At 43.9% G+C, this 23,782-nt stretch overlaps 1 protein-coding gene across 4 annotated transcripts in view; it reads left to right on the top strand.

The window, feature by feature from the left end:
• ydjc (YdjC chitooligosaccharide deacetylase homolog) overlaps window positions 1–23,782 on the top strand; it is a 48,548-nt gene that overhangs the window by 17,023 nt on the left and 7,743 nt on the right. For 2 of the 4 annotated variants that reach the window (XM_080468355.1, XM_080468358.1), the window contains exons 1-3: window positions 3,745–3,857; window positions 8,628–8,851; window positions 12,394–12,553. In XM_080468355.1, the coding sequence (XP_080324481.1) occupies window positions 8,640–8,851; window positions 12,394–12,553 (372 nt within the window). In that variant the 5' untranslated portion in view covers window positions 3,745–3,857; window positions 8,628–8,639. Of the gene's footprint in view, window positions 1–3,724; window positions 3,858–8,627; window positions 8,852–12,393; window positions 12,554–23,782 lie in introns of those variants that run through there. The other 2 variants (XM_080468356.1, XM_080468357.1) reach the window with 2 other exon arrangements.

Here is a 23,782-nt window from a genome sequence, read left to right as displayed (position 1 = left end):
GAGCAACAACATGATGGAGCTCATGACAACAATATGGAAAGTCTTTATTTACACACAATGGGACATTTATGTACAATGAACATGTACATTAGGGCACAAGTTATAACTGTTTTGTGGAACAAATTTAGATTTTTTTTAACATTTACACACAATAACATATTTACCTATTATACTTTCATTTATATTTACATAGTTACCTTTAATATTACATAGAAAATACTAGTTAGATATTTACCTATTCCATATTTATTTATTGTGACACATTTATCTATTATTCCATATTATATGACATATTCTCTTCCAGCTCTTCAGTTATTAGATGTTTCCCTCTCAGTTCCTCCAGAAGACCCCCCACTGTGCTCTTTGCCCTCCGTTCTCCATCTCTTCATTCCTCTCCTCTCTTCTCAGACTCTCCACCTCGGCCATGGCTTCACTGAGTCTGGCTGTCAGAGCATCAGGACATGTGGGCAGTGATAGGAGAGGTCCTAGTGAGGACCAGATGGACCTGTTCAGAGTCCTGTGTTATCACATTAACTCACTGCTTGTGCAACGTGCAATCAGTTGATCTGCTATCCTAATCAATATATATAATAATACTGTCTGTGTACATGTCAGTATGTCTAAAAGGAGTGAGGTGTGACATGTTGCTCAGCTGTTTGAGAACAGCCAGACAGAACTTCCTACTGGGACCAGGCTGAGGTTCTCCTGCTGGAACAGGCGGGGAACAGAACACTGACTGGTTCTGAGACACTCATTTCTTTTGAAATGTAATCTTCTACACACTGTAACTAAAATAGCCTCCGTCAGATGAACCCAATAGACCTTGATATTGTTGTTGTTGTTTGAGGGCGAGCTTCAGCCAGGGAATAGAGAGCATTTCCCACGGCTCCAGCTCATCTATGTCCCAAGTTAATGTTATATGAGCTAAACACAGCGACAACAACAATAAATATGTTCTTCCTACCAGTGGAAGGTAATCCCACGCTGTCCATTGTCCTCATTTGGTCTGTTTGTACAACCAAAAGCAGAACCGTGATGCGGTATCGTTGCTGAAGTCCTGACAAATGCCCCTCCCAAGATGGCGGACGCACTGACGTATGTTCCTGCCAGTCGGTGAGGCGTCTAGTGTATATGTCTATGGTCTAGTGTATATGTCTATGGATGAGGCGTCTAGTGTATATGTCTATGGTCTAGTGTGTATGTCTATGGATGAGGCGTCTAGTGTATATGTCTATGGTCTAGTGTGTATGTCTATGGATGAGGCGTCTAGTGTATATGTCTATGGATGAGGCGTCTAGTGTATATGTCTATGGTCTAGTGTGTATGTCTATGGTCTAGTGTATATGTCTATGGTCTAGTGTGTATGTCTATGGATGAGGCGTCTAGTGTATATGTCTATGGTCTAGTGTGTATGTCTATGGATGAGGCGTCTAGTGTATATGTCTATGGATGAGGCGTCTAGTGTGTATGTCTATGGTCTAGTGTATATGTCTTTGGTCTAGTGTGTATGTCTATGGTCTAGTGTATATGTCTATGCATGAGGCGTCTAGTGTGTATGTCTATGCATGAGGCGTCTAGTATATATGTCTATGCATGAGGCGTCTAGTGTATATGTCTATGGTCTAGTGTATATGTCTATGCATGAGGCGTCTAGTGTATATGTCTATGGTCTAGTGTATATGTCTATGGTCTAGTGTATATGTCTATGCATGAGGCGTCTAGTGTATATGTCTATGGTCTAGTGTATATGTCTATGCATGAGGCGTCTAGTGTATATGTCTATGGTCTAGTGTATATGTCTATGCATGAGGCGTCTAGTGTATATGTCTATGGTCTAGTGTATATGTCTATGCATGAGGCGTCTAGTGTGTATGTCTATGCATGAGGCGTCTAGTGTATATGTCTATGGTCTAGTGTGTGTCTATGGTCTAGTGTATATGTCTATGGTCTAGTGTGTATGTCTATGGTCTAGTGTATATGTCTATGGTCTAGTGTGTATGTCTATGGTCTAGTGTGTATGTCTATGGTCTAGTGTATATGTCTATGGTCTAGTGTGTATGTCTATGGTCTAGTGTATATGTCTATGGTCTAGTGTGTATGTCTATGGTCTAGTGTATATGTCTATGGTCTAGTGTGTATGTCTATGGTCTAGTGTGTATGTCTATGGTCTAGTGTATATGTCTATGGTCTAGTGTGTATGTCTATGGTCTAGTGTATATGTCTATGCATGAGGCGTCTAGTGTATATGTCTATGGTCTAGTGTATATGTCTATGCATGAGGCGTCTAGTGTATATGTCTATGGTCTAGTGTATATGTCTATGCATGAGGCGTCTAGTGTATATGTCTATGGTCTAGTGTATATGTCTATGCATGAGGCGTCTAGTGTGTATGTCTATGCATGAGGCGTCTAGTGTATATGTCTATGGTCTAGTGTGTGTCTATGGTCTAGTGTATATGTCTATGGTCTAGTGTGTATGTCTATGGTCTAGTGTATATGTCTATGGTCTAGTGTGTATGTCTATGGTCTAGTGTGTATGTCTATGGTCTAGTGTATATGTCTATGGTCTAGTGTGTATGTCTATGGTCTAGTGTATATGTCTATGGTCTAGTGTGTATGTCTATGGTCTAGTGTATATGTCTATGGTCTAGTGTGTATGTCTATGGTCTAGTGTATATGTCTATGGTCTAGTGTGTATGTCTATGGTCTAGTGTATATGTCTATGGTCTAGTGTGTATGTCTATGGTCTAGTGTATATGTCTATGCATGAGGCGTCTAGTGTGTATGTCTATGGTCTAGTGTATATGTCTATGGTCTAGTGTATATGTCTATGGTCTAGTGTGTATGTCTATGGTCTAGTGTATATGTCTATGGTCTAGTGTGTATGTCTATGGTCTAGTGTATATGTCTATGCATGAGGCGTCTAGTGTATATGTCTATGCATGAGGCGTCTAGTGTGTATGTCTATGCATGAGGCGTCTAGTGTATATGTCTATGCATGAGGCGTCTAGTGTATATGTCTATGGTCTAGTGTATATGTCTATGGTCTAGTGTATATGTCTATGCATGAGGCGTCTAGTGTGTATGTCTATGCATGAGGCGTCTAGTGTGTATGTTTATGGGCGTCTCCCTCGGCACAGACTAAGCGCGCCATGCACTGTATGTCATCACGTCCTGCGTCTTCTTGGGCAATCCCGGTCTTCGTCTCCTGGTCCAATCAGAGTCTATGATTCTTGGCCTGACGTTCTTCTCTTCACCACAAGGGGGCACTCCGTCTGGTCTCGGTCTTCTGGCAAAGGCACTCAAGATGTCCAATAACATAAACCTGTGGAAGCTTCGCTGATTCCCTGAAATGATTGTCACAAACTAAATGTCTAAATAACACAGAGCTGACATAGTTTAACACTATCTATCTATCTATCTATCTATCTATCTATCTATCTATCTATCTATCTATCTGTCTGTCTGTCTGTCTGTCTGTCTGTCTGTCTGTCTGTCTGTCTGTCTGTCTGTCTGTCTGTCTGCCTGCCTGCCTGCCTGCCTGCCTGCCTGCCTGTCTGTCTGTCTGTCTGTCTGTCTGTCTGTCTGTCTACTCATGTGTCGAGGTCTACTAGTATGGTTGTCTGAGTCTATTTGTATATTCCTAGGAGTCTACTGCTACTAGTCTATGTGTCACGTGCTCCTCGGTGGTTGCAGTGCAGCTCCCAGCAGTGGGACAGAACGCCAGTTCCGGGTCTCTTCCAGTAGGGGGCGGTGCTTCTCTTAAAGCTCCGTCCTCGCTTGTCGGAAGTACGGCGTCTCTCCACCGCTACCGCGCGGCTTCGGACGTAAATGGACTGACGTGTGGGGACACCATGGGTAAGAAGACGTTTAATGTCGTTCTCTGCCTCGCTGTGTGGTGAGGGAGTCCCGCCGGGCTGTTACCGGCGGGAAGCCCCCCTCCCTCGGTGACAGCCGGCTGGACGTGGTGACGTAATGGAATGGTAGTTGACGACGTCGGTGTGAGACGGATGAAAGGAGCCGTGTGGCTGACGAGTCACCCCCGGAGTGAGACAGTGGTTGACTAGAGAACCCCGGAGTAAAACTGTGGCTGACTGGAGACCCCCGGAGTGAGACTGTGGCTGACTAGAGAACCCCGGAGTAAAACTGTGGCTGACTGGAGACCCCCGGAGTGAGACTGTGGCTGACTAGAGACCCCCGGAGTGAGACTGTGGTTGACTGCAGACCCCAGGAGTGAGACTGTGGCTGGCTAGAGACCCCCGGAGTTAGAATGTGGTTGACTGCAGACCCCAGGAGTGAGACTGTGGCTGACTAGAGACCCCCGGAGTTAGAATGTGGTTGACTGCAGACCCCAGGAGTGAGACTGTGGCTGACTAGAGACCCTAAGAGTGAGACTGTGGTTGACTAGAGACCCTAGGAGTGAGACAGTGGTTGACTTGAGACCCCCGGAGTTAGACTGTAGTTGACTAGAGACCCCCGGAGTTAAATTGTGGTTGACTGGAGACCCCCGGAGTGAGACTGTGGCTGACTAGAGACCCTAAGTGTGAGACTGTGGTTGACTAGAGATCGTAGGAGTGAGACTGTGGTTGACTAGAGACCCTATGAGTGAGATTGAGGAGGGTTAGCGACCCCCGGAGGGAGACTGTGGAGGACTAGAGACCCCAGGAGTGAGATTGTGGTTGACTGGAGACCCTCGGAGTGAGACTGTGGCTGACTAGAGACCCTAAGAGTGAGACTGTGGTTGACTAGAGAGCCCCGGAGTTAAATTGTGGTTGACTGGAGACCCCCGGAGTGAGACTGTGGCTGACTAGAGACCCTAAGTGTGAGACTGTGGTTGACTAGAGATCGTAGGAGTGAGACTGTGGTTGACTAGAGACCCTATGAGTGAGATTGAGGAGGGTTAGCGACCCCCGGAGGGAGACTGTGGAGGACTAGAGACCCCAGGAGTGAGATTGTGGTTGACTGGAGACCCTCGGAGTGAGACTGTGGCTGACTAGAGACCCTAAGAGTGAGACTGTGGTTGACTAGAGATCGTAGGAGTGAGACTGTGGTTGACTAGAGACCCTATGAGTGAGATTGAGGAGGGTTAGCGACCCCCGGAGGGAGACTGGAGAACTAGAGACCCCCGGAGGGAGACTGTGGAGGACTAGAGACCCCAGGAGTGAGATTGTGGAGGACTAGAGACCCCAGGAGTGAGGGTGTGGAGGGGTACAGACCCCAGGAATGAGACTGTGGAGGGGTAGAGACCCCCAGAGGTAGATTGTGGAGGACTAGAGACACCAGGAGTGAGATTGTGGAGGGGTAGAGACCCCCAGAGGGAGACTGGAGGACTAGAGACCCTAGGAGTGAGGCTGTGGAGGGGTACAGACCCCAGGAATGAGACTGTGGAGGGTTAGAGACCCCCGGAGTGAGACTGGAGGGTTAGAGACCTCCGGAGTGGGACTGTGGAGGACTAGAGACCCCCGGTGTGAGACTGTGGAGGACTAGAGACACCAGGAGTGAGGGTGTGGAGGACTAGAGACCCCAGGAGTGAGGGTGTGGAGGGGTACAGACCCCAGGAATGAGACTGTGGAGGGGTAGAGACCCCCAGAGGTAGATTGTGGAGGACTAGAGACACCAGGAGTGAGATTGTGGAGGGGTAGAGACCCCCAGAGGGAGACTGGAGGACTAGAGACCCTAGGAGTGAGGCTGTGGAGGGGTACAGACCCCAGGAATGAGACTGTGGAGGGTTAGAGACCCCCGGAGTGAGACTGGAGGGTTAGAGACCTCCGGAGTGAGACTAGAGGGTTAGAGACCTCCGGAGTGAGACTGGAGGGTTAGAGACCCCCGGAGTGAGACTAGAGGGTTAGAGACCTCCGGAGGGAGACTGTGGAGGACTAGAGACCCCCGGTGTGAGACTGTGGAGGACTGGAGACCCCCGGTGTGAGACTGTGGAGGACTGGAGAACCCCGGAGTGAGACTGTGAAAAAAGCAAATATAGCAAACAGCTCTGGTATCGGAATATAATCGGTATCGGCAGATATCCAAATTCACGTATCAGGATCGGAAGTGAAAAAGTGTGGATTGGTGCATTCGTAATTCATCCTCCCTCTCTCCTGACGAGTCTCCCAGTTCCTGCCCTCACAGCATGATGCTGCCTCCACCGTGCTCCACTGTAGGATGGTATTGGCTTGGTGATGCATGATGCTGCCTCCACCGTGCTCCACTCCATTGTTCAAAGTAAATCTGAAAATAATCCCACTCAGAAAAGTAAATTAATAATCAATCAAAATAACCCCTGGTCACATGAGCTGTAACCCCGCGCTCGCGCTCTACATAGCCAGAGTTAGCCCCGCCCCGTCTTGCCTGTCCACTGCTCCGAGCGTCATGTCACCGGTGAGTTCTGTGTGTGAGAGGATGTGTGAATGTGTGTGCAGGTGAAACCCAGAGCAGTCAGGTGTGCAGCCCTGAACAACCATGTTAACAGTTGAGGGAAGAGAGGAGGGAACTACATGAACCACCTGATGCACAATACAGAGGGAGTGAGGAACCGTGTGTGTGTGTGTGTGTGTGTGTGTGTGTGTGTGTGTGTGTGTGTGTGTGTGTGTGTGTGTGTGTGTGTGTGTGTGTGTGTGTGTGTGTGTGTGTGTGTGTGTGTGTGTGTGTGTGTGTGTGTGTGTGTCTCACATTACTGACGGAGTTGCTCCGTCACAGCCTCTCTGCCATCCAGGCCTGATTGGTGGGTTGCTGCAGAGATGGTTGTCCTGAGGTGGACCTTAGAGGGTCGGGGAGGTGGACCTTAGAGGGTCGGGGAGGTGGACCTCAGAGGGTCGGGGAGGTGGACCTTAGAGGGTTGTCCTGAGGTGGACCTTAGAGGGTCGGGGAGGTGGACCTCAGACGGTCGGGGAGGTGGACCTTAGAGGGTTGTCCTGAGGTGGACCTTAGAGGGTCGGGGAGGTGGACCTCAGAGGGTCGGGGAGGTGGACCTTAGAGGGTTGTCCTGAGGTGGACCTTAGAGGGTCGGGGAGGTGGACCTCAGAGGGTCGGGGAGGTGGACCTTAGAGGGTTGTCCTGAGGTGGACCTCAGAGGGTCGGGGAGGTGGACCTTAGAGGGTTGTCCTGAGGTGGACCTTAGAGGGTCGGGGAGGTGGACCTCAGAGGGTCGGGGAGGTGGACCTTAGAGGGTTGTCCTGAGGTGGACCTTAGAGGGTCGGGGAGGTGGACCTCAGAGGGTCGGGGAGGTGGACCTTAGAGGGTTGTCCTGAGGTGGACCTCAGAGGGTCGGGGAGGTGGACCTTAGAGGGTTGTCCTGAGGTGGACCTTAGAGGGTCGGGGAGGTGGACCTTAGAGGGTTGTCCTGAGGTAGACCTTAGAGGGTCGGGGAGGTGGACCTCAGAGGGTCGGGGAGGTGGACCTTAGAGGGTTGTCCTGAGGTGGACCTCAGAGGGTCGGGGAGGTGGACCTCAGAGGGTCGGGGAGGTGGACCTCAGAGGGTAGGATTATGATTTTGACGTTGCACAGGGACGTGAAAAGTATGGAGGAGCCTTAACTAATAAAGTAACTTTTAATCTGACTTTATTGCTTTTGAAATCAAGTAATCAGTAAAGTAATTAATTAGATTTTTAAAGAAGTAGATAGTAATCCTATTACTTTTTCAACATAAATATGGCAACACTTATTGGACCTGATACTGGTTACAGGTATCGGTGCAGCCTTGTGTTGTGTGTGTTGTTTATACTGTTGTGTTGTTTATACTGTTGTGTTGTTTATACTGTTGTGTTGTTTATACTGCTGTGTTTATACTGTTGTGTTGTTTATACTGTTGTGTTGTTTATACTGTTGTGTTGTTTATACTGCTGTGTTTATACTGTTGTGTTGTTTATACTGTTGTGTTGTTTATACTGTTGTGTTGTTTATACTGCTGTGTTTATACTGTTGTGTTGTTTATACTGTTGTGTTGTTTATACTGCTGTGTTGTTTATACTGTTGTGTTGTTTATACTGCTGTGTTGTTTATACTGCTGTGTTGTTTATACTGTTGTGTTGTTTATACTGCTGTGTTGTTTACACTGTTGTGTTGTTTATACTGTTGTGTTTGTACTGTTGTGTTGTTTATAATGTTGTGTTGCCTGTACTGTTGTGTGACGTGTGTACTGTTGTGTTGCCTTTACACGGTTGTGTTACGTGTGTACTGTTGTGTTACGTGTGTACTGTTGTGTTGCCTGTACTGTTGTGTTACGTGTGTACTGTTGTGTTACGTGTGTACTGTTGTGTTGCCTGTACTGTTGTGTTACGTGTGTACTGTTGTGTTGCCTGTACTGTTGTGTTACGTGTGTACTGTTGTGTTGTTCCACTTTAGTTGTTCTAATTTTATTGAAAGCCTTAAATCATGGACTGACCTCAATGTTTAACACAAATATTTCATGTATCAGGAACTTTTTATTGGACTTTACTCAATAGTTTATGACCTTTGGGTTTTATTTTTAAACTGATTCTAGTTATTCTGATTGATCCTTAAAACTATTCTCTTGATTTCCTGACTTGGTTCCTATCAGGAGAAAATGTTTGGAGGCTCTTTGAGCTGCAGGAATCGAGCCGGGTTCTGTGTTAGAGGGCAGGCTGATGGACAGTGTGCTGTTGTCCCCCTCAGAGACCTGCAGTCATGCCTCAGCCCAGGATGATGCTGGTGGTGACCGGAGACGACTTTGGCTACTGTCCCAGGAGGACGCGGGGCATCGTGGACTGCTTCCTGTCTGGAGGCATTTCCAACGTGTCGCTGCTGGTGAACGGCTCGGCAGCCGAGGAGGCGGCACGGCTGGCGAAAAGGTACCACGGTCCTGGGTCAGCCTGGAAAACACTTCCTCTGGTGAAAAGGTACCACGGTCCTGGTTCAGCCTGGAAAACACTTCCTCTAGTGAAAAGGTACCACGGTCCTGGGTCAGCCTAGAAAACACTTCCTCTAGTGAAAAGGTACCACGGTCCTGGGTCAGCCTGGAAAACACTTCCTCGAGTGAAAAGGTACCACGGTCCTGGTTCAGCCTGGAAAACACTTCCTATAGTGAAAAGGTACCACGGTCCTGGTTCAGCCTGGAAAACACTTCCTCTAGTGAAAAGGTACCACGGTCCTGGGTCAGCCTGGAAAACACTTCCTCTAGTGAAAAGGTACCACGGAAAACACTTCCTCTAGTGAAAAGGTACCACGGTCCTGGTTCAGCCTGGAAAACACTTCCTCTAGTGAAAAGGTACCACGGTCCTGGTTCAGCCTGGAAAACACTTCCTCAAGTGAAAAGGTACCACGGTCCTGGGTCAGCCTGGAAAACACTTCCTCTAGTGAAAAGGTACCACAGTCCTGGTTCAGCCTGGAAAACACTTTGTCTACTGAAAAGGTACCATGGTCCTGGGTCAGCCCGGAAAACACTTCCTCTAGTGAAAAGGTACCACGGTCCTGTTTCAGCCTGGAAAACACTTCCTCTAGTGAAAAGGTACCACGGTCCTGGGTCAGCCTGTAAAACACTTCCTCTACTGAAAAGGTACCACGGTCCTGGGTCAGCCTGGAAAACACTTCCTCTAGTGAAAAGGTACCATGGTCCTCAGTCAGCCTGGAAAACACTGTCTCTAGTGAAAACGTACCACGGTCCTCGTTAAGCCTGGAAAACACTTTCTCTAGTGAAAACGTACCACGGTCCTGGGTCAGCCTGGAAAACACTTTGTCTACTGAAAAGATACCACGGTCTTGGGTCAGCCTGGAAAACACTGTCTCTAGTGAAAACGTACCACGGTCCTCGGTCAGCCTGGAAAACACTGTCTCTAGTGAAAACGTACCACGGTCCTCGTTAAGCCTGGAAAACACTTCCTCTAGTGAAAACGTACCACGGTCCTGGTTCAGCCTGGAAAACACTTCCTCTAGTGAAAACGTACCACGGTCCTGGTTCAGAATAGGGCTGAACGATTTTGGAAAATAATCTAATTGCGATTTTTTTTTCCTATATATTGCGATTAAATATGCGATTTTGTTTTTCAAGGTTCTCTTTTCATGTATTTTTCAACAAACACAAGCAATAAATCAAAGTGTATTATAATAAATAATATCAGATTTATTCAACATAAATTGTTCTTATAGGCGAGGCTTATGTTAAGATAAAGTCAAATGAAGCATGTATTAATATGAAAGACAGTTTATTTACCTTCTACTTCAATTACAGTAGTAAACTTACTAAGTACTGTGACTTGCAGTCTATTAACGTTCACCACAACAAGCCAAGCACTTGTCCATTGTGCTGATCAAAGCCCTAAACCCAGGCTGGGTCACTATACTAATGCTGCGCTGGACATTAAGGATCAAAGCCCTAAACCCAGGCTGGGTCACTATACTAATGCTGCGCTGGACATTAAGGATCAAAGCCCTAAACCCAGGCTGGGTCACTATACTAAGGCAGGGCTGGACATTAAGGATCAAAGCCCTAAACCCAGGCTGGGTCACTATACTAATGCTGCGCTGGACATTAAGGATCAAAGCCCTAAACCCAGGCTGGGTCACTATACTAAGGCAGGGCTGGACATTAAGGATCAAAGCCCTAAACCCAGGCTGGGTCACTATACTAATGCTGCGCTGGACATTAAGGATCAAAGCCCTAAACCCAGGCTGGTTCACTATACTAATGCTGCGCTGGACATTAAGGGTTTTGAGCGGTTTGCTCATCTACACTGCAGTAGGGAAGCACCGATCCACGTTTTTTCACTTCCCATCCGATCCTGATACTTAAATTTGTGTATCTGCTGATACTATTCTGATAGCAGAGCTGTTTGCTTTAATATTCTTATTATCATTATTGTTGATGGTATACAAGGCTGTAATAAACTCCTCTCTATAGTAAAGTATTAGATGTAGGAATATTTGCATGTACTCTCTCTAAAGACAACTTGAGGTTAGTATCAGGTCAGTAAAGGAAGCAGTACAAAGTATTTTAGTTCCATGTGGACAATGTGGGGGTCTGCGTGACGTCATCATCTCATAATACTCTAGTTCTATCTTTAAAAGCTCAGAATGACTTTATTAATCCCTGGGGAAATTCTTGAGCAAGGCAGCAGCAACACAATGTTTCCAGCTCTAACGCAGCTCCAACCATTGGGACTATTTTCAGGGAGTTTAGCGTGGAGTAGGACGCAGCTTCACGGAGGAGTGAATCTCCTGCTGACAGCCTGGAGGAGCTGCTGCTCATTGTTCTGATGTCAGTGCTGTTCTCCTCCCAGAGCTGGAGTTTGAAAACGCTAAAGGAGTTAGGAAAGGTGTTAGGAGGCTTCCTAAAGGAGTTAGTAAAGGTGTTAGGAGGCTTCCTAAAGGAGTTAGTAAAGGTGTTAGGAGGCTTCCTAAAGGAGTTGGTGAAAGGTGTTAGGAGGCTTCCTAAAGGAGTTGGTGAAAGGTGTTAGGAGGCTTCCTAAAGGAGTTAGTAAAGGTGTTAGGAGGCTTCCTAAAGGAGTTAGTAAAGGTGTTAGGAGGCTTCCTAAAGGAGTTGGTGAAAGGTGTTAGGAGGCTTCCTAAAGGAGTTAGTAAAGGTGTTAGGAGGCTTCCTAAAGGAGTTAGTAAAGGTGTTAGGAGGCTTCCTAAAGGAGTTAGTAAAGGTGTTAGGAGGCTTCCTAAAGGAGTTAGTAAAGGTGTTAGGAGGCTTCCTAAAGGAGTTAGTAAAGGTGTTAGGAGGCTTCCTAAAGGAGTTAGTAAAGGTGTTAGGAGGCTTCCTAAAGGAGTTAGTGAAAGGAGTTAGGAGGCTTCCTAAAGGAGTTATTAAAGGTGATCACGGTTGTGTGGCAGTCAGACTTTCACTCAGTGATGTCATAATAATGCGACGGCGGCTCTAGTTAGTGACGTCTGTCATGGTGGGGAAAGAACTACAAGTTTCTGAAAATGAACTACAAAATGTTCATCTGGGTTCTAGATGATTTCTAGTTGTTCTAGGCAGATTATTGCTTTGGTAACTTACATGATCTGAGCTGATATTTGGGGGGGTGGTCTTAAAGGGGGGCTGGGTTTACGGATCACTAGCTAATTAGCCGGGTCCCACCCACTTCTGACCCCACCCTAGGGTTCGGGGTACGGGACCAACCCCAGCTGAAGGTGTCTTGCTTTGCTTTATCTAAACACCACCCCACTATAGTAGATAGTAGGGGGTATCGGTCGGCAGCAGGCGGCAGGCACAACAAAATTTCCTCTGGACTTTTCTAGTTTATCTTTGTGATCCAGCAGAGCGGGGAGGAAGTGTGGAGGAACGCAGGCCAAATCAACAGCTGTATTTCCCTCTGGAGTTGATCTTTGAAACCTCATCAGACCATATATTCAGAGAGAAAGTGAGCCCACTGACCCGCTCCCCCGGCCAGAGAGACCCCTGTTACTTAGAAGAACGGGTGTTTGTTTCTCCCTTCAGACACAACATCCCCATGGGGCTGCACGCCAACCTGTCGGAGGGCCGTCCGGTGTGTCCCGGCCTCCAGCAGACCTCCACGCTCACCAACCAGCACGGCTTCTTCCACGGGAAGATGGGCTTCCGGCAGGCTTTGGAGCGAGGCCAGCTGAGCATGGAGCAGGTACCAGCCGCCACCGCACACCCTCTCATCCACATCTCATCCACATCTCATCCACATCTCATCCACATCTCAACAACTCTTCTATTCAGGCCAGTTCTCTGCTCTTTCACCTTCATTCAAGCATCGAAATGTTTTCAGTAACTTTCTGTGAATTTTTCCAACAATTGAATAGAAAACAAACCCAGTCCATCGCTCAGTCCATCCATCTTGTCTAGCTCCTGTCCTGTTCAGGGTCGCAGGGTGCTGGAGCCGGTCACAGCTTACTGTGGACGACGACAGGACACACCTGGACAGGTCCACAGGGTTCACTATTATTTAGGACTTTAACACTTTTTATGACTTATGTACAGTGGAAACAATTTTATTTGCTTTTGATTCAAATACTGTGTTCATGTAGAAATGACTCAAAGAAATGATCCCCGATTTGAATAAAATATTGAATCTCAATTAAACTCAATTGTAGAGCTTGAGTTAGCGGTGGCTCATATTGAAGCAATACATGAAATCCAATGTGTGAAGGTGACCAGATGTGAAGAAAAAGGCTGGAAATGAAAAATACAAACTGCCAAAGGAAATGAGAGTATTGGATCAGAAATCACAGAATTCTGTTAGTTCTTCTATAGTTTTAGTGTCCAGAGCTCCGGAGATAATTCTTTAACAACTGTACTTCTATTCAGTATTATATACATGACTTAAAGTTTATAATCCCACTAGATTGAAGCAACAGCAAAAAAACAAAAAGTCCATTACTGGATAATAGAGCAAACTAATGAAGTGGAAGTGAAGCAAGTTTTAATGATGATGATAATTAGAAAACGTGGCTTTAATGAGACACTTTTCTCCTCCGATGACTTGGGAGGGGAGACAATTTTCAAATCTGATGCCACACAAAAAGCAATAATGCAGTACAGTCAGTATTTTGATAAATCTTTAACTTACAAAAAAAATCTTCAATAAATCTGAGCATCGTGTGATCGAAGTGGCATTTACAGGGTTAAAATTCAGTGATTGGTCTTTGACATCTGAACCATGTAACTGGAGATGATGAAAGGATTTGATCAAGTTTCTCTTCTTCAGTGCAGTGAAAGGAGGAAGAGAAATAACCAAAGTGAGCACAGAACGTCCTCGGCTCAACTGACTGCAAATGTAAATTCAAATGTAAAACCTGAACTGGACTTCCACGTCTCACATTCAAATCTCAGGTAGGAGTGAAACACACATCCTGACCTGCAGAGTTCACAAATGACTGAGGAATAAAGGTAAACACTGGTTTGCTCCCCTCCAGTGGCTCCATCAAGCTCTGTGCCTCAAATAGGTTCACTCGGCCAAAAGTTCAAATCAATCAAATTAGTAAAAACTGCAAAATAAAAACTATTAAAACTGTTTACAGAATAGAAAATACTTGATTAATACCAGAGGAAAATGCCCTCCAGCAATGTTCCACACAGAGTACAACATTGTCAGAATGTCAAAATAAGAAAGAATTAAATGTCAAATCAACATTAATCTGGACGAGGCTTAGCAGTGAATGTTTAAACTCCAATTGTGTAAATTGAAATAATAAAAGAGCAGCAGTCTGATTATTTTTTTCAGGGCATCGCTTCCATTCATGTCGTTGTAAGTATTCGCCTCAAAGGAACGACAGTAGAACCGACATTAAAACCAACTTAACATCAATACTCTAATTCTTATTTTTTTGACATTAGAACAGGGATGCATGAACGCAGAGAAGAAAAAAATTAATGAACTATTAAAATTAAATCCCAGCACCTTTGTGGGGAGATTATCTTGTAGCCTGTTTACCTGGTTCAACTCCAAAAGCAGTTTGCCTCTTCCCCGTATAAGAAACCCACTTTGACCTTATCTTAATCAACTTGTCCAGAAACATCTTAATCAACTTGTCCAGAAACAACATCTTAATGAACTTTTCCAGAAACAACATCTTAATGAACTTTTCCAGAAACAACATCTTAGTGAACTTGTCCAGAAACATCTTAATGAACTTGTCCAGAAACAACATCTTAATCAACTTGTCCAGAAACAACATCTTAATCAACTTGTCCAGAAACATCTTAATCAACTTGTCCAGAAACAACATCTTAATGAACTTTTCCAGAAACATCTTAATGAACTTTTCCAGAAACATCTTAATAAACTTGTCCAGAAACATCTTAACGAACTTTTCCAGAAACAACATCTTAGTGAACTTGTCCAGAAACAACATCTTAATGAACTTGTCCAGAAACAACATCTTAATCAACTTTTCCAGAAACAACATCTTAATGAACTTGTCCAGAAACAACATCTTAATGAACTTTTCCAGAAACAACATCTTAATGAACTTTTCCAGAAACAACATCTTAGTGAACTTGTCCAGAAACAACATCTTAATGAACTTTTCCAGAAACAACATCTTAATCAACTTGTCCAGAAACAACATCTTAATGAACTTGTCCAGAAACAACATCTTAATCAACTTGTCCAGAAACAACATCTTAATGAACTTTTCCAGAAACATCTTAATGAACTTTTCCAGAAACATCTTAATAAACTTGTCCAGAAACATCTTAATAAACTTGTCCAGAAACATCTTAATGAACTTTTCCAGAAACAACATCTTAGTGAACTTGTCCAGAAACAACATCTTAATGAACTTGTCCAGAAACAACATCTTAATGAACTTGTCCAGAAACAACATCTTAATCAACTTTTCCAGAAACAACATCTTAGTGAACTTGTCCAGAAACAACATCTTAATTAACTTTTCCAGAAACAACATCTTAGTGAACTTGTCCAGAAACAACATCTTAATTAACTTTTCCAGAAACAACATCTTAATCAACTTGTCCAGAAACAACATCTTAATCAACTTGTCCAGAAACAACATCTTAATTAACTTTTCCAGAAACAACATCTTAGTGAACTTGTCCAGAAACATCTTAATCAACTTGTCCAGAAACAACATCTTAATAAACTTGTCCAGAAACAACATCTTGATTAACTTTTCCAGAAACAACATCTTAGTGAACTTGTCCAGAAACATCTTAATCAACTTGTCCAGAAACAACATCTTAATTAACTTTTCCAGAAACAACATCTTAATAAACTTGTCCAGAAACATCTTAATGAACTTTTCCAGAAACATCTTAATGAACTTTTCCAGAAACAACGTCTTAGTGAACTTGTCCAGAAACAACATCTTAATGAACTTGTCCAGAAACATCTTAATGAACTTTTCAAGAAAAATCTTAATAAACTTGTCCAGAAACATCTTAATAAACTTGTCCAGAAACATCTTAATGAACTTTTCCAGAAACAACGTCTTAGTGAACTTGTCCAGAAACAACATCTTAATGAACTTGTCCAGAAACATCTTAATGAACTTTTCCAGAAACATCTTAATAAACTTGTCCAGAAACATCTTAATAAACTTGTCCAGAAACATCTTAATGAACTTTTCCAGAAACAACATCTTAGTGAACTTGTCCAGAAACAACATCTTAATGAACTTGTCCAGAAACAACATCTTAATCAACTTTTCCAGAAACAACATCTTAGTGAACTTGTCCAGAAACAACATCTTAATTAACTTTTCCAGAAACAACATCTTAGTGAACTTGTCCAGAAACAACATCTTAATTAACTTTTCCAGAAACAACATCTTAATCAACTTGTCCAGAAACAACATCTTAATCAACTTGTCCAGAAACAACATCTTAATTAACTTTTCCAGAAACAACATCTTAGTGAACTTGTCCAGAAACATCTTAATCAACTTGTCCAGAAACAACATCTTAATAAACTTGTCCAGAAACAACATCTTGATTAACTTTTCCAGAAACAACATCTTAGTGAACTTGTCCAGAAACATCTTAATCAACTTGTCCAGAAACAACATCTTAATTAACTTTTCCAGAAACAACATCTTAATAAACTTGTCCAGAAACATCTTAATGAACTTTTCCAGAAACATCTTAATGAACTTTTCCAGAAACATCTTAATAAACTTGTCCAGAAACAACATCTTAATGAACTTGTCCAGAAACATCTTAATGAACTTTTCCAGAAACAACATCTTAGTGAACTTGTCCAGAAACAACATCTTAATGAACTTGTCCAGAAACAACATCTTAATCAACTTGTCCAGAAACATCTTAATGAACTTTTCCAGAAACATCTTAATGAACTTTTCCAGAAACATCTTAATAAACTTGTCCAGAAACAACATCTTAATGAACTTGTCCAGAAACATCTTAATGAACTTTTCCAGAAACAACATCTTAGTGAACTTGTCCAGAAACAACATCTTAATGAACTTGTCCAGAAACAACATCTTAATTAACTTTTCCAGAAACAACATCTTAATAAACTTGTCCAGAAACATCTTAATGAACTTTTCCAGAAACATCTTAATGAACTTTTCCAGAAACATCTTAATAAACTTGTCCAGAAACAACATCTTAATGAACTTGTCCAGAAACATCTTAATGAACTTTTCCAGAAACAACATCTTAGTGAACTTGTCCAGAAACAACATCTTAATGAACTTGTCCAGAAACAACATCTTAATCAACTTGTCCAGAAACAACATCTTAATCAACTTGTCCATTAACATCTTAATCAACTTGTCCAGAAACAACATCTTAGTGAACTTTTCCAGAAACAACATCTTAATCAACTTGTCCAGATTTAACTGAACTGTCCATGAGCTTTATGTGCTTGATGGTTTGGACCCATTCTCTGGCTGTGGGTGGGTCGGGGTTAATCCAGTGCCTAATAATGGTTTTCTTGGTTATTAAATAATAATAACTAATCATGATAAATCTTTTTATGAACATTTCCCTTTACAATGTCTGTTTCACCCTCAGGTGGTAGGGCATCTTAATATGGAGTATTTCCTCCTTTGTGTTGTGAATCTGTCCAGAAACACTTTAACCTCTAGGATTCCCAGAATATATGCAGATAATTTGCATCCTGAGCCTCCAACCCCTCCAGTTGTCTCCTATAAAGTAAGATTTTATTTTTGGTGTGATAAAGAACCTCATTAAACATTTCCAGGTAAATTCCCTCCGTGTGTGAGTTAGTACATTTCCATTGTCTCACAGTAGTTTTGCTGTTCCTCTTCTCTTATTTCAAGGGTTCCTTCTTTTTCCCCATTTGTTTTTCAGGTAGTCTGCGGAGTGTGATTTATTTATTTTGTCAGGAAACCTTTGTACAGTCTTGAAATGACACCTTTAGCAGGTTACCCTGGATCTGCCCGGGGGATTTCTTGAGGTACTGGTTCTTCCAGATCTCTTGAATGTCTATCAGAATAATTCCATAATTGTAAGTACCTGTAAAAGTCTTGTTGTTGACTCTCCAAAGTTCATCCTGGGTGATTTCAACCACTGCTCCCCTGACAAGTCCCTCAAAGGTTTCCAGCAGTACGTTTCATGCAGCACTCGACAAGGAAAGACTCTGGATAAATGCTTTGGCTCTATACCTGATGCATTTAAAGCCCTACCCCTCCCCCCGCTCGGCTCAGCAGACCACCTTACTATCCTGCTGGCCCCTGCATACACCCCAGTCATCAGGAGGATGAAGAAGGTCACCAAAAACATCAAGCAGTGGACTGCAGAAAGTATCCTCACCCTTCAAGGATGTTTTGAAGCCACTGACTGGGACAGCCTCCTGTCTCCCTCTGATGACATCAACGAACAAGTCGACACGGTGACATCATACATCTCCTTCTGCGTGGACAATACTATTCCCTCAAAGACCATCACCATCTACCCCAATAACAAACCCTGGATCACTAAGAAACTCAAGGAAATCCTAAACAAAAAAAAGAGGATTTTCTTTCCTGGCTCTGCACTGGAAAAGAAGGAGGTCAACAGAGAGGTCAAGAGGGCCATAAAAACTGCTAAGCTGGAGTACAAAGACTCAGTGGAGAAGGAATTCTCTACAGGGGACCTTCGCTCAGCCTGGCAGGGCCTCAAACCATGGCCTCTGTGAATACTGCTGTCACCACCTCCAGGACCGTCCAGGTGGAGTGCAGCAACCCCTCCTTCCTCCCCGACGACCTCAACACCTTCTACACCAGGTTTGAGTCGGATAACACCACCCAGCTTGAGGAAACCAGATCCTCACTCAAACATGGCAGCTCTGCACTCACATTCAGGACTGAGGACGTGGTGAGAGCCCTTAGGAGGACCAGGGAGACGAGCTCACCCGGCCCTGACAACATCAGAGTTCTGAGGCACTGTGCAGAGCAATTAGGAAGTGTGTTCCGGTTCTTATTCCAACACTCCATGGACAGTCACACCGTCCCCCAGTTGTGGAAACACTCCACAGTCATCCCTATCCCCAAAAACAAAACCCCTAAGACTCTGAATGATCTTCGTCCTGTGGCCCTCACGTCTCTGGTGATGAAGGCTATGGAGAGGATCATAAAACAGCACATCATCAGAGCAACCGACCCCCTGATGGACCCACTCCAGTTTGCTTATCGTGCACGCAAAGGTGTCGATGATGCAAAGATTTTCATCACGGACTACCTTCACAAGCACCTGGAGCTCCCTGACTCTTCCGCCAGAATACTGTTTGCTGATTTCTCCTCTGCATTCAACACCCTGCAGCCCCACATCCTAGCCACCAAACTTTCCTCCCACTTCCACCTGGATGACCAGCTGATCCTGTGGATTCTGGACTTTCTGACCAACAGGACACAGAAAGTTCGGGTCAACAACTCCCTCTCTGACCTCCGTTCCACCTCCACTGGCTCCCCCCAGGGCTGTGTGCTCTCCCCGCTGCTCTTCATCCTCTACACCGATGACTGCAGATCCACACAGCCCAACTGCCACCTGGTGAAATACGCTGACGATACAGTTCTCCTGTCACTGCTGTCGGGCCCCTCACAACACCACGGACCCGTTCTTCAGGAGTTTGTAGAGTGGTGTGACAGCTCCAGACTTGAACTGAACGTGAGCAAAACCAAAGAGATGCTGGTGACCTTCTCCAGGAGGCAGAGGGATCTGGCTGCTGCAGTCACCACCATCATCCATGGGAAGCCAGTGGAGGTGGTGGAGGAGTACAAATATCTGGGCACCATCATGGACAACCTCCTGAGATTCTCTGCCAACACAGAAGAGATTCTCAGGAGGTGTCATCAACGAATGTACCTCCTCAGGAAACTCAATTCCTTTGGAGTCAGCACAGCCATCAAGATGACTTTTTACTATGCCTTCATTGAAAGCATCATGACCTTCTCCATGACCTGCTGGTTCCACTCCCTCAGCCTTCAAAACAGGAACAGACTGCAGCGCACTGCATCGGTTTGCTCAGAAATCATTGGTTTGCCTGTCAGATCTCTTGCACACATCTTCAGCCAACAGGCCCTGAGACAGGCAACCAAAATCCTTAATGATCCCTCCCACATTCTCCACCCCGCAGTTCAATGGCTTCCCTCCGGGTGGCGCCTCCGCTGCATTGCCTGCAGGACTGAGAGGAGGACAGCTACCTTTGTCCCCAAAGCCATTCTGCTCTTCAACTCCAGCTGCTAACATAACATCACATTCCCTTTTCCTCCACTATTTATACTATTTATACTATTTATACTCATCTTACACTGTCCACACCCCATTTCACCCACTTCAGTCACTTTCCTTGATATTATGTATATACCATATAGTCTATAATTATTACTCTTTTTTTTTACTATATTTATTTATTCATTTAGTTTTATTTGATTTTATTCTATTGTCTGTCATTGTCCTGCTCAGTTGTAGTTGCCCAATTGCCCCTTGGGGATAAATAAAGTATTTTGATTGATTGATTGATTGAGAGTATTCTTCTTTGAGAGTCTGGACGTTGTCTCTTGTTTGTTATTGAGTATAATGTTGTAATTCCTTTGTTTACCCGGGTTTTAAATCTATAGTTGAGTTGGTTCAGTTTAAAGTCTGGGTCATGTGCACTCCATCTAATTATGCATAATTTGTCTTGCAGTTTATATTCTGATTTAATTGTGTTCTAAATTGTAAATTGAAATTTTAGCCACAGATTTTTCAGCTTGTTTATAATTCGGTCTATTTCCTCCTTGATGAGATTCGTTCCATCTTGCCCTGTAATCCTGGTTCCATCAGTTTAGTACAGGCCTAATTTGAGTTGAGTGGAAGTAATCTTTCAGATGTGGGATTACCATTCCACCTTCCTTTTTGGGGAGTTTCAGTGTCTTCCACCTCACTCTTGGTTGTTAGGAGATGAACCTGGAGAGACTTAATCCCACTCAGTAAACTGCTCTGTGTTCATTTCAACCAGGAGAGTCTGAAACAGAAGCAGAGTTGGAGGCAGAATATTCATCTTCATTCATTCTATTCTTTTGATCAATAAATGGATTAGAGCTCCATCTTGTTACGTCTGATTTCAACTTTTTTAGAAGAAGCTCATAGTTGATTTGTTTGATTGTGGTTATTTCCTTTGGTGGTAATACTCCAAGATATTTTATTGTAATTTGATTACATCTTAAGCAAAGTCTATCCTGGAGTTCTTTTGGTGGCAAATTAATTTGTTTCAAAATCTGTGGTTTTTTTCGATATTTTGTTTGTTTCCTGCATATTTATCAAATTGTTCTATAAGTTTGAATATTTCAGGGAGACATTTAGAGGGCTCACTTAGTGTCCATCAAGACGTGGTCTGTATAGCGCCACCTTGTGTTGATCAATTCCTTTGATTCGGTCCTTCTGCCTGACCCACTGAGCCACCGGCGAGCTCCACCCCTGCCTGCTGCTCCAGCTTCTCCTAGATCTCCACTCGGCTCTCATCCAGAGAACTGATCCCTTCAATGGAGGAAGTTCTCACAGAGCAGTAAAGCTTCTAGCTTCTCTTTCTGGATGTGCTTGATAACGTGTAAAGAGCGTTGAAAAGTGTGGTGTGTTTGTCTCTAGGGAATAAATCCAGTTTGATCCGTGTATCTCAGCATAGCAAGGACTTCCTGCCAGGATTGCTGGGGACAGCCTAGGATCCACACTGAGCAGTGGGACTGGTCTGAAGGAGTTTCCCTCTGTACAGGAGCCTCCTTCCTTGTTGGAGGGATCGTTCCTTCTTCAAGACCTTTCTTAAATCTGTGAAGAGGCTTGTTTTTAATTTGTTCTTGAAGGTTTTGTACCATTTGGATGAGAATCCGTCTGGGCCTGGTGATTTGTTAGTTTTTAACCTACACATGGTGGTATTTAGTGTGTCCTCTGATACTCCTGCTCCTCTGGTAGGGTAGAGCAGTTCAGGGAGTTTAAGAATCTTCTAATATCTTGTTCCTCCTCAAATTGTGGATAAGAATATAGTTGGCCGTAGTATTTTTGAAAGCTGTTTGTCTTTCCTCTCTTTTATATACCAGAGTCTTTGTAACTGGATCTCTGATTCTGTAGCTACGTAGTAGGGCTGTCCCGATCCCATCGGTAGATATCGGATCGGGACATCCCTAGTAGATAGGGTTGTCCGTCTTTTGTTCTTGAATTTTTATCGCCAAAAATGAAAACAAACTCCAGGCCAGCCTGGTAGTATTTCTGTTGGTATAAATCATCTTTATCTGTGTTTCTTCAGTGTTTAGGTTATTTAATCTCCCTCCTGACTCCCTTTCATTTCGATGCATCATTTGAATTGAAGTCTTCTTTGTGTTTTGTCTCCAGCTCTTACTTTTGTTTGTCTTTCTTTTCTTCTTGTTTGCACAATATGAGATTATATTCCCCCTGAAAGCAGATTTTAATGGATCCTATACAATTTCTGTGGCAACTTCTCCATTGTTGCTTTCCTTTAGGAAAGTGTCTCTATGTTTTAAATGGTGCCTGTATTTAGTCTCCATGAAGTATTTCCTGGGTTGTTGTATATTAGGATTGTCCACAGAACAGGGACGTGGTCAGACACATCAACATTACTATACTCACACTTTGGTACTGTATAACAGTCCCTTGTTACGGCCCGTGGCTCAAACAGACCACAACAAAGAGGGGGAGACAACACAAGCATAAAAATAGAGGTCTTTTCTTGATGACTAAGGTTCTATATTAACTGTGTAGAAATGAATGGGATGATGGAGATGGTGTCCCTGGAAGAGGACAGAGGTTAATGGCACACCTTTAAACCATCAGGAGCCCCTGATGAGCAGGCCTGCCCACTCTGACCACCAGGGGGATGTCACACTCTCTTATCAATGAGAAAATAATCAATCCTGGAGTACACGTCATGAGGGTGAGAGTATTGTGAGTAATCCTGCTCTGTTGGGTGAAAATCTCTCCCAGGATCAATTACCCCGAGTGCTGACATAAGAATGTGGGCGGGGCTTTGTGTGAACACTGTGAAGGATGTCCCAGTCTCCCCCACATATTAGGATCCCTGTTCCTTCTGTTATTAAAGTCCAATATTTTCCTGTCGTGGAATCCAGACATTAAGTATTGTTACCTCAGTACCTTCTATTTCCCCAGAACCCAGCACATACTGTACCTTCCCTCTTTATCTTTAATGTCTCAGGTCTCCTTGAAGGACAGTCTCTGGGAAATCAGCTGACTGCTCCTCTTCTATGCCCTGATTCATATGATGAAGGAAATACTTTGGAAAAGTGCCACCATTCCAATTTCCCATGTTCACGTGAACTGACGTGTGTTTCTTGTGGTAATGCAATGTGTACTTTTTCTTTTTTCAGTTTACTCAAGATCTCATGTCTTTGTATCGGGTTAAATGATCCGTTAATATTGGAAGAGTCCATGTTAAGGTTTTGGCTGTCTGTCATAACTTTTTCATGATGAGGTTTTTTTCTCATGTTGAGCCGTTTTATAAACTTTACATCCCAGAACAAAACGATGTACGAGTCTTGAAACAATTTCCAGCCATTTGCTGTGGTGTCTATTGCTTCCAACGACGAGACTCGGTGGAGTCGAGCCTTTCTGGTGCCAACGATGTTAATGCACTGATGTTGGGAAATCCTCTCCTCCATGTCAGAGGGCCTGAGGGACAGGAGACATGTCTTCATGTGTTCCTTCCACTGTATTTTTCTGTCCCGACTTTGTTGAATGATTGTCAAGAGTACTCAAGAGTTTTTATAGCCCGGATTGGGGAGTATCCTTATTTTATAGAAATAACTAATCAACAAACCTAAACATTCCTCTAAGTTCCAGATTAATTCTTACAGGGTCCAAAAAAGTCCAGATAATTCCAGTTAGTCAGTCTGGAACCAGATACCTGGAACAATGGTTCATATCAGGG

Source organism: Lipophrys pholis, assembly GCF_963383615.2.
Source record: "Lipophrys pholis genome assembly, chromosome: 7".
Taxonomy (NCBI): domain Eukaryota; kingdom Metazoa; phylum Chordata; class Actinopteri; order Blenniiformes; family Blenniidae; genus Lipophrys; species Lipophrys pholis.
This window is presented reverse-complemented; position numbering and strand designations above follow the sequence as displayed.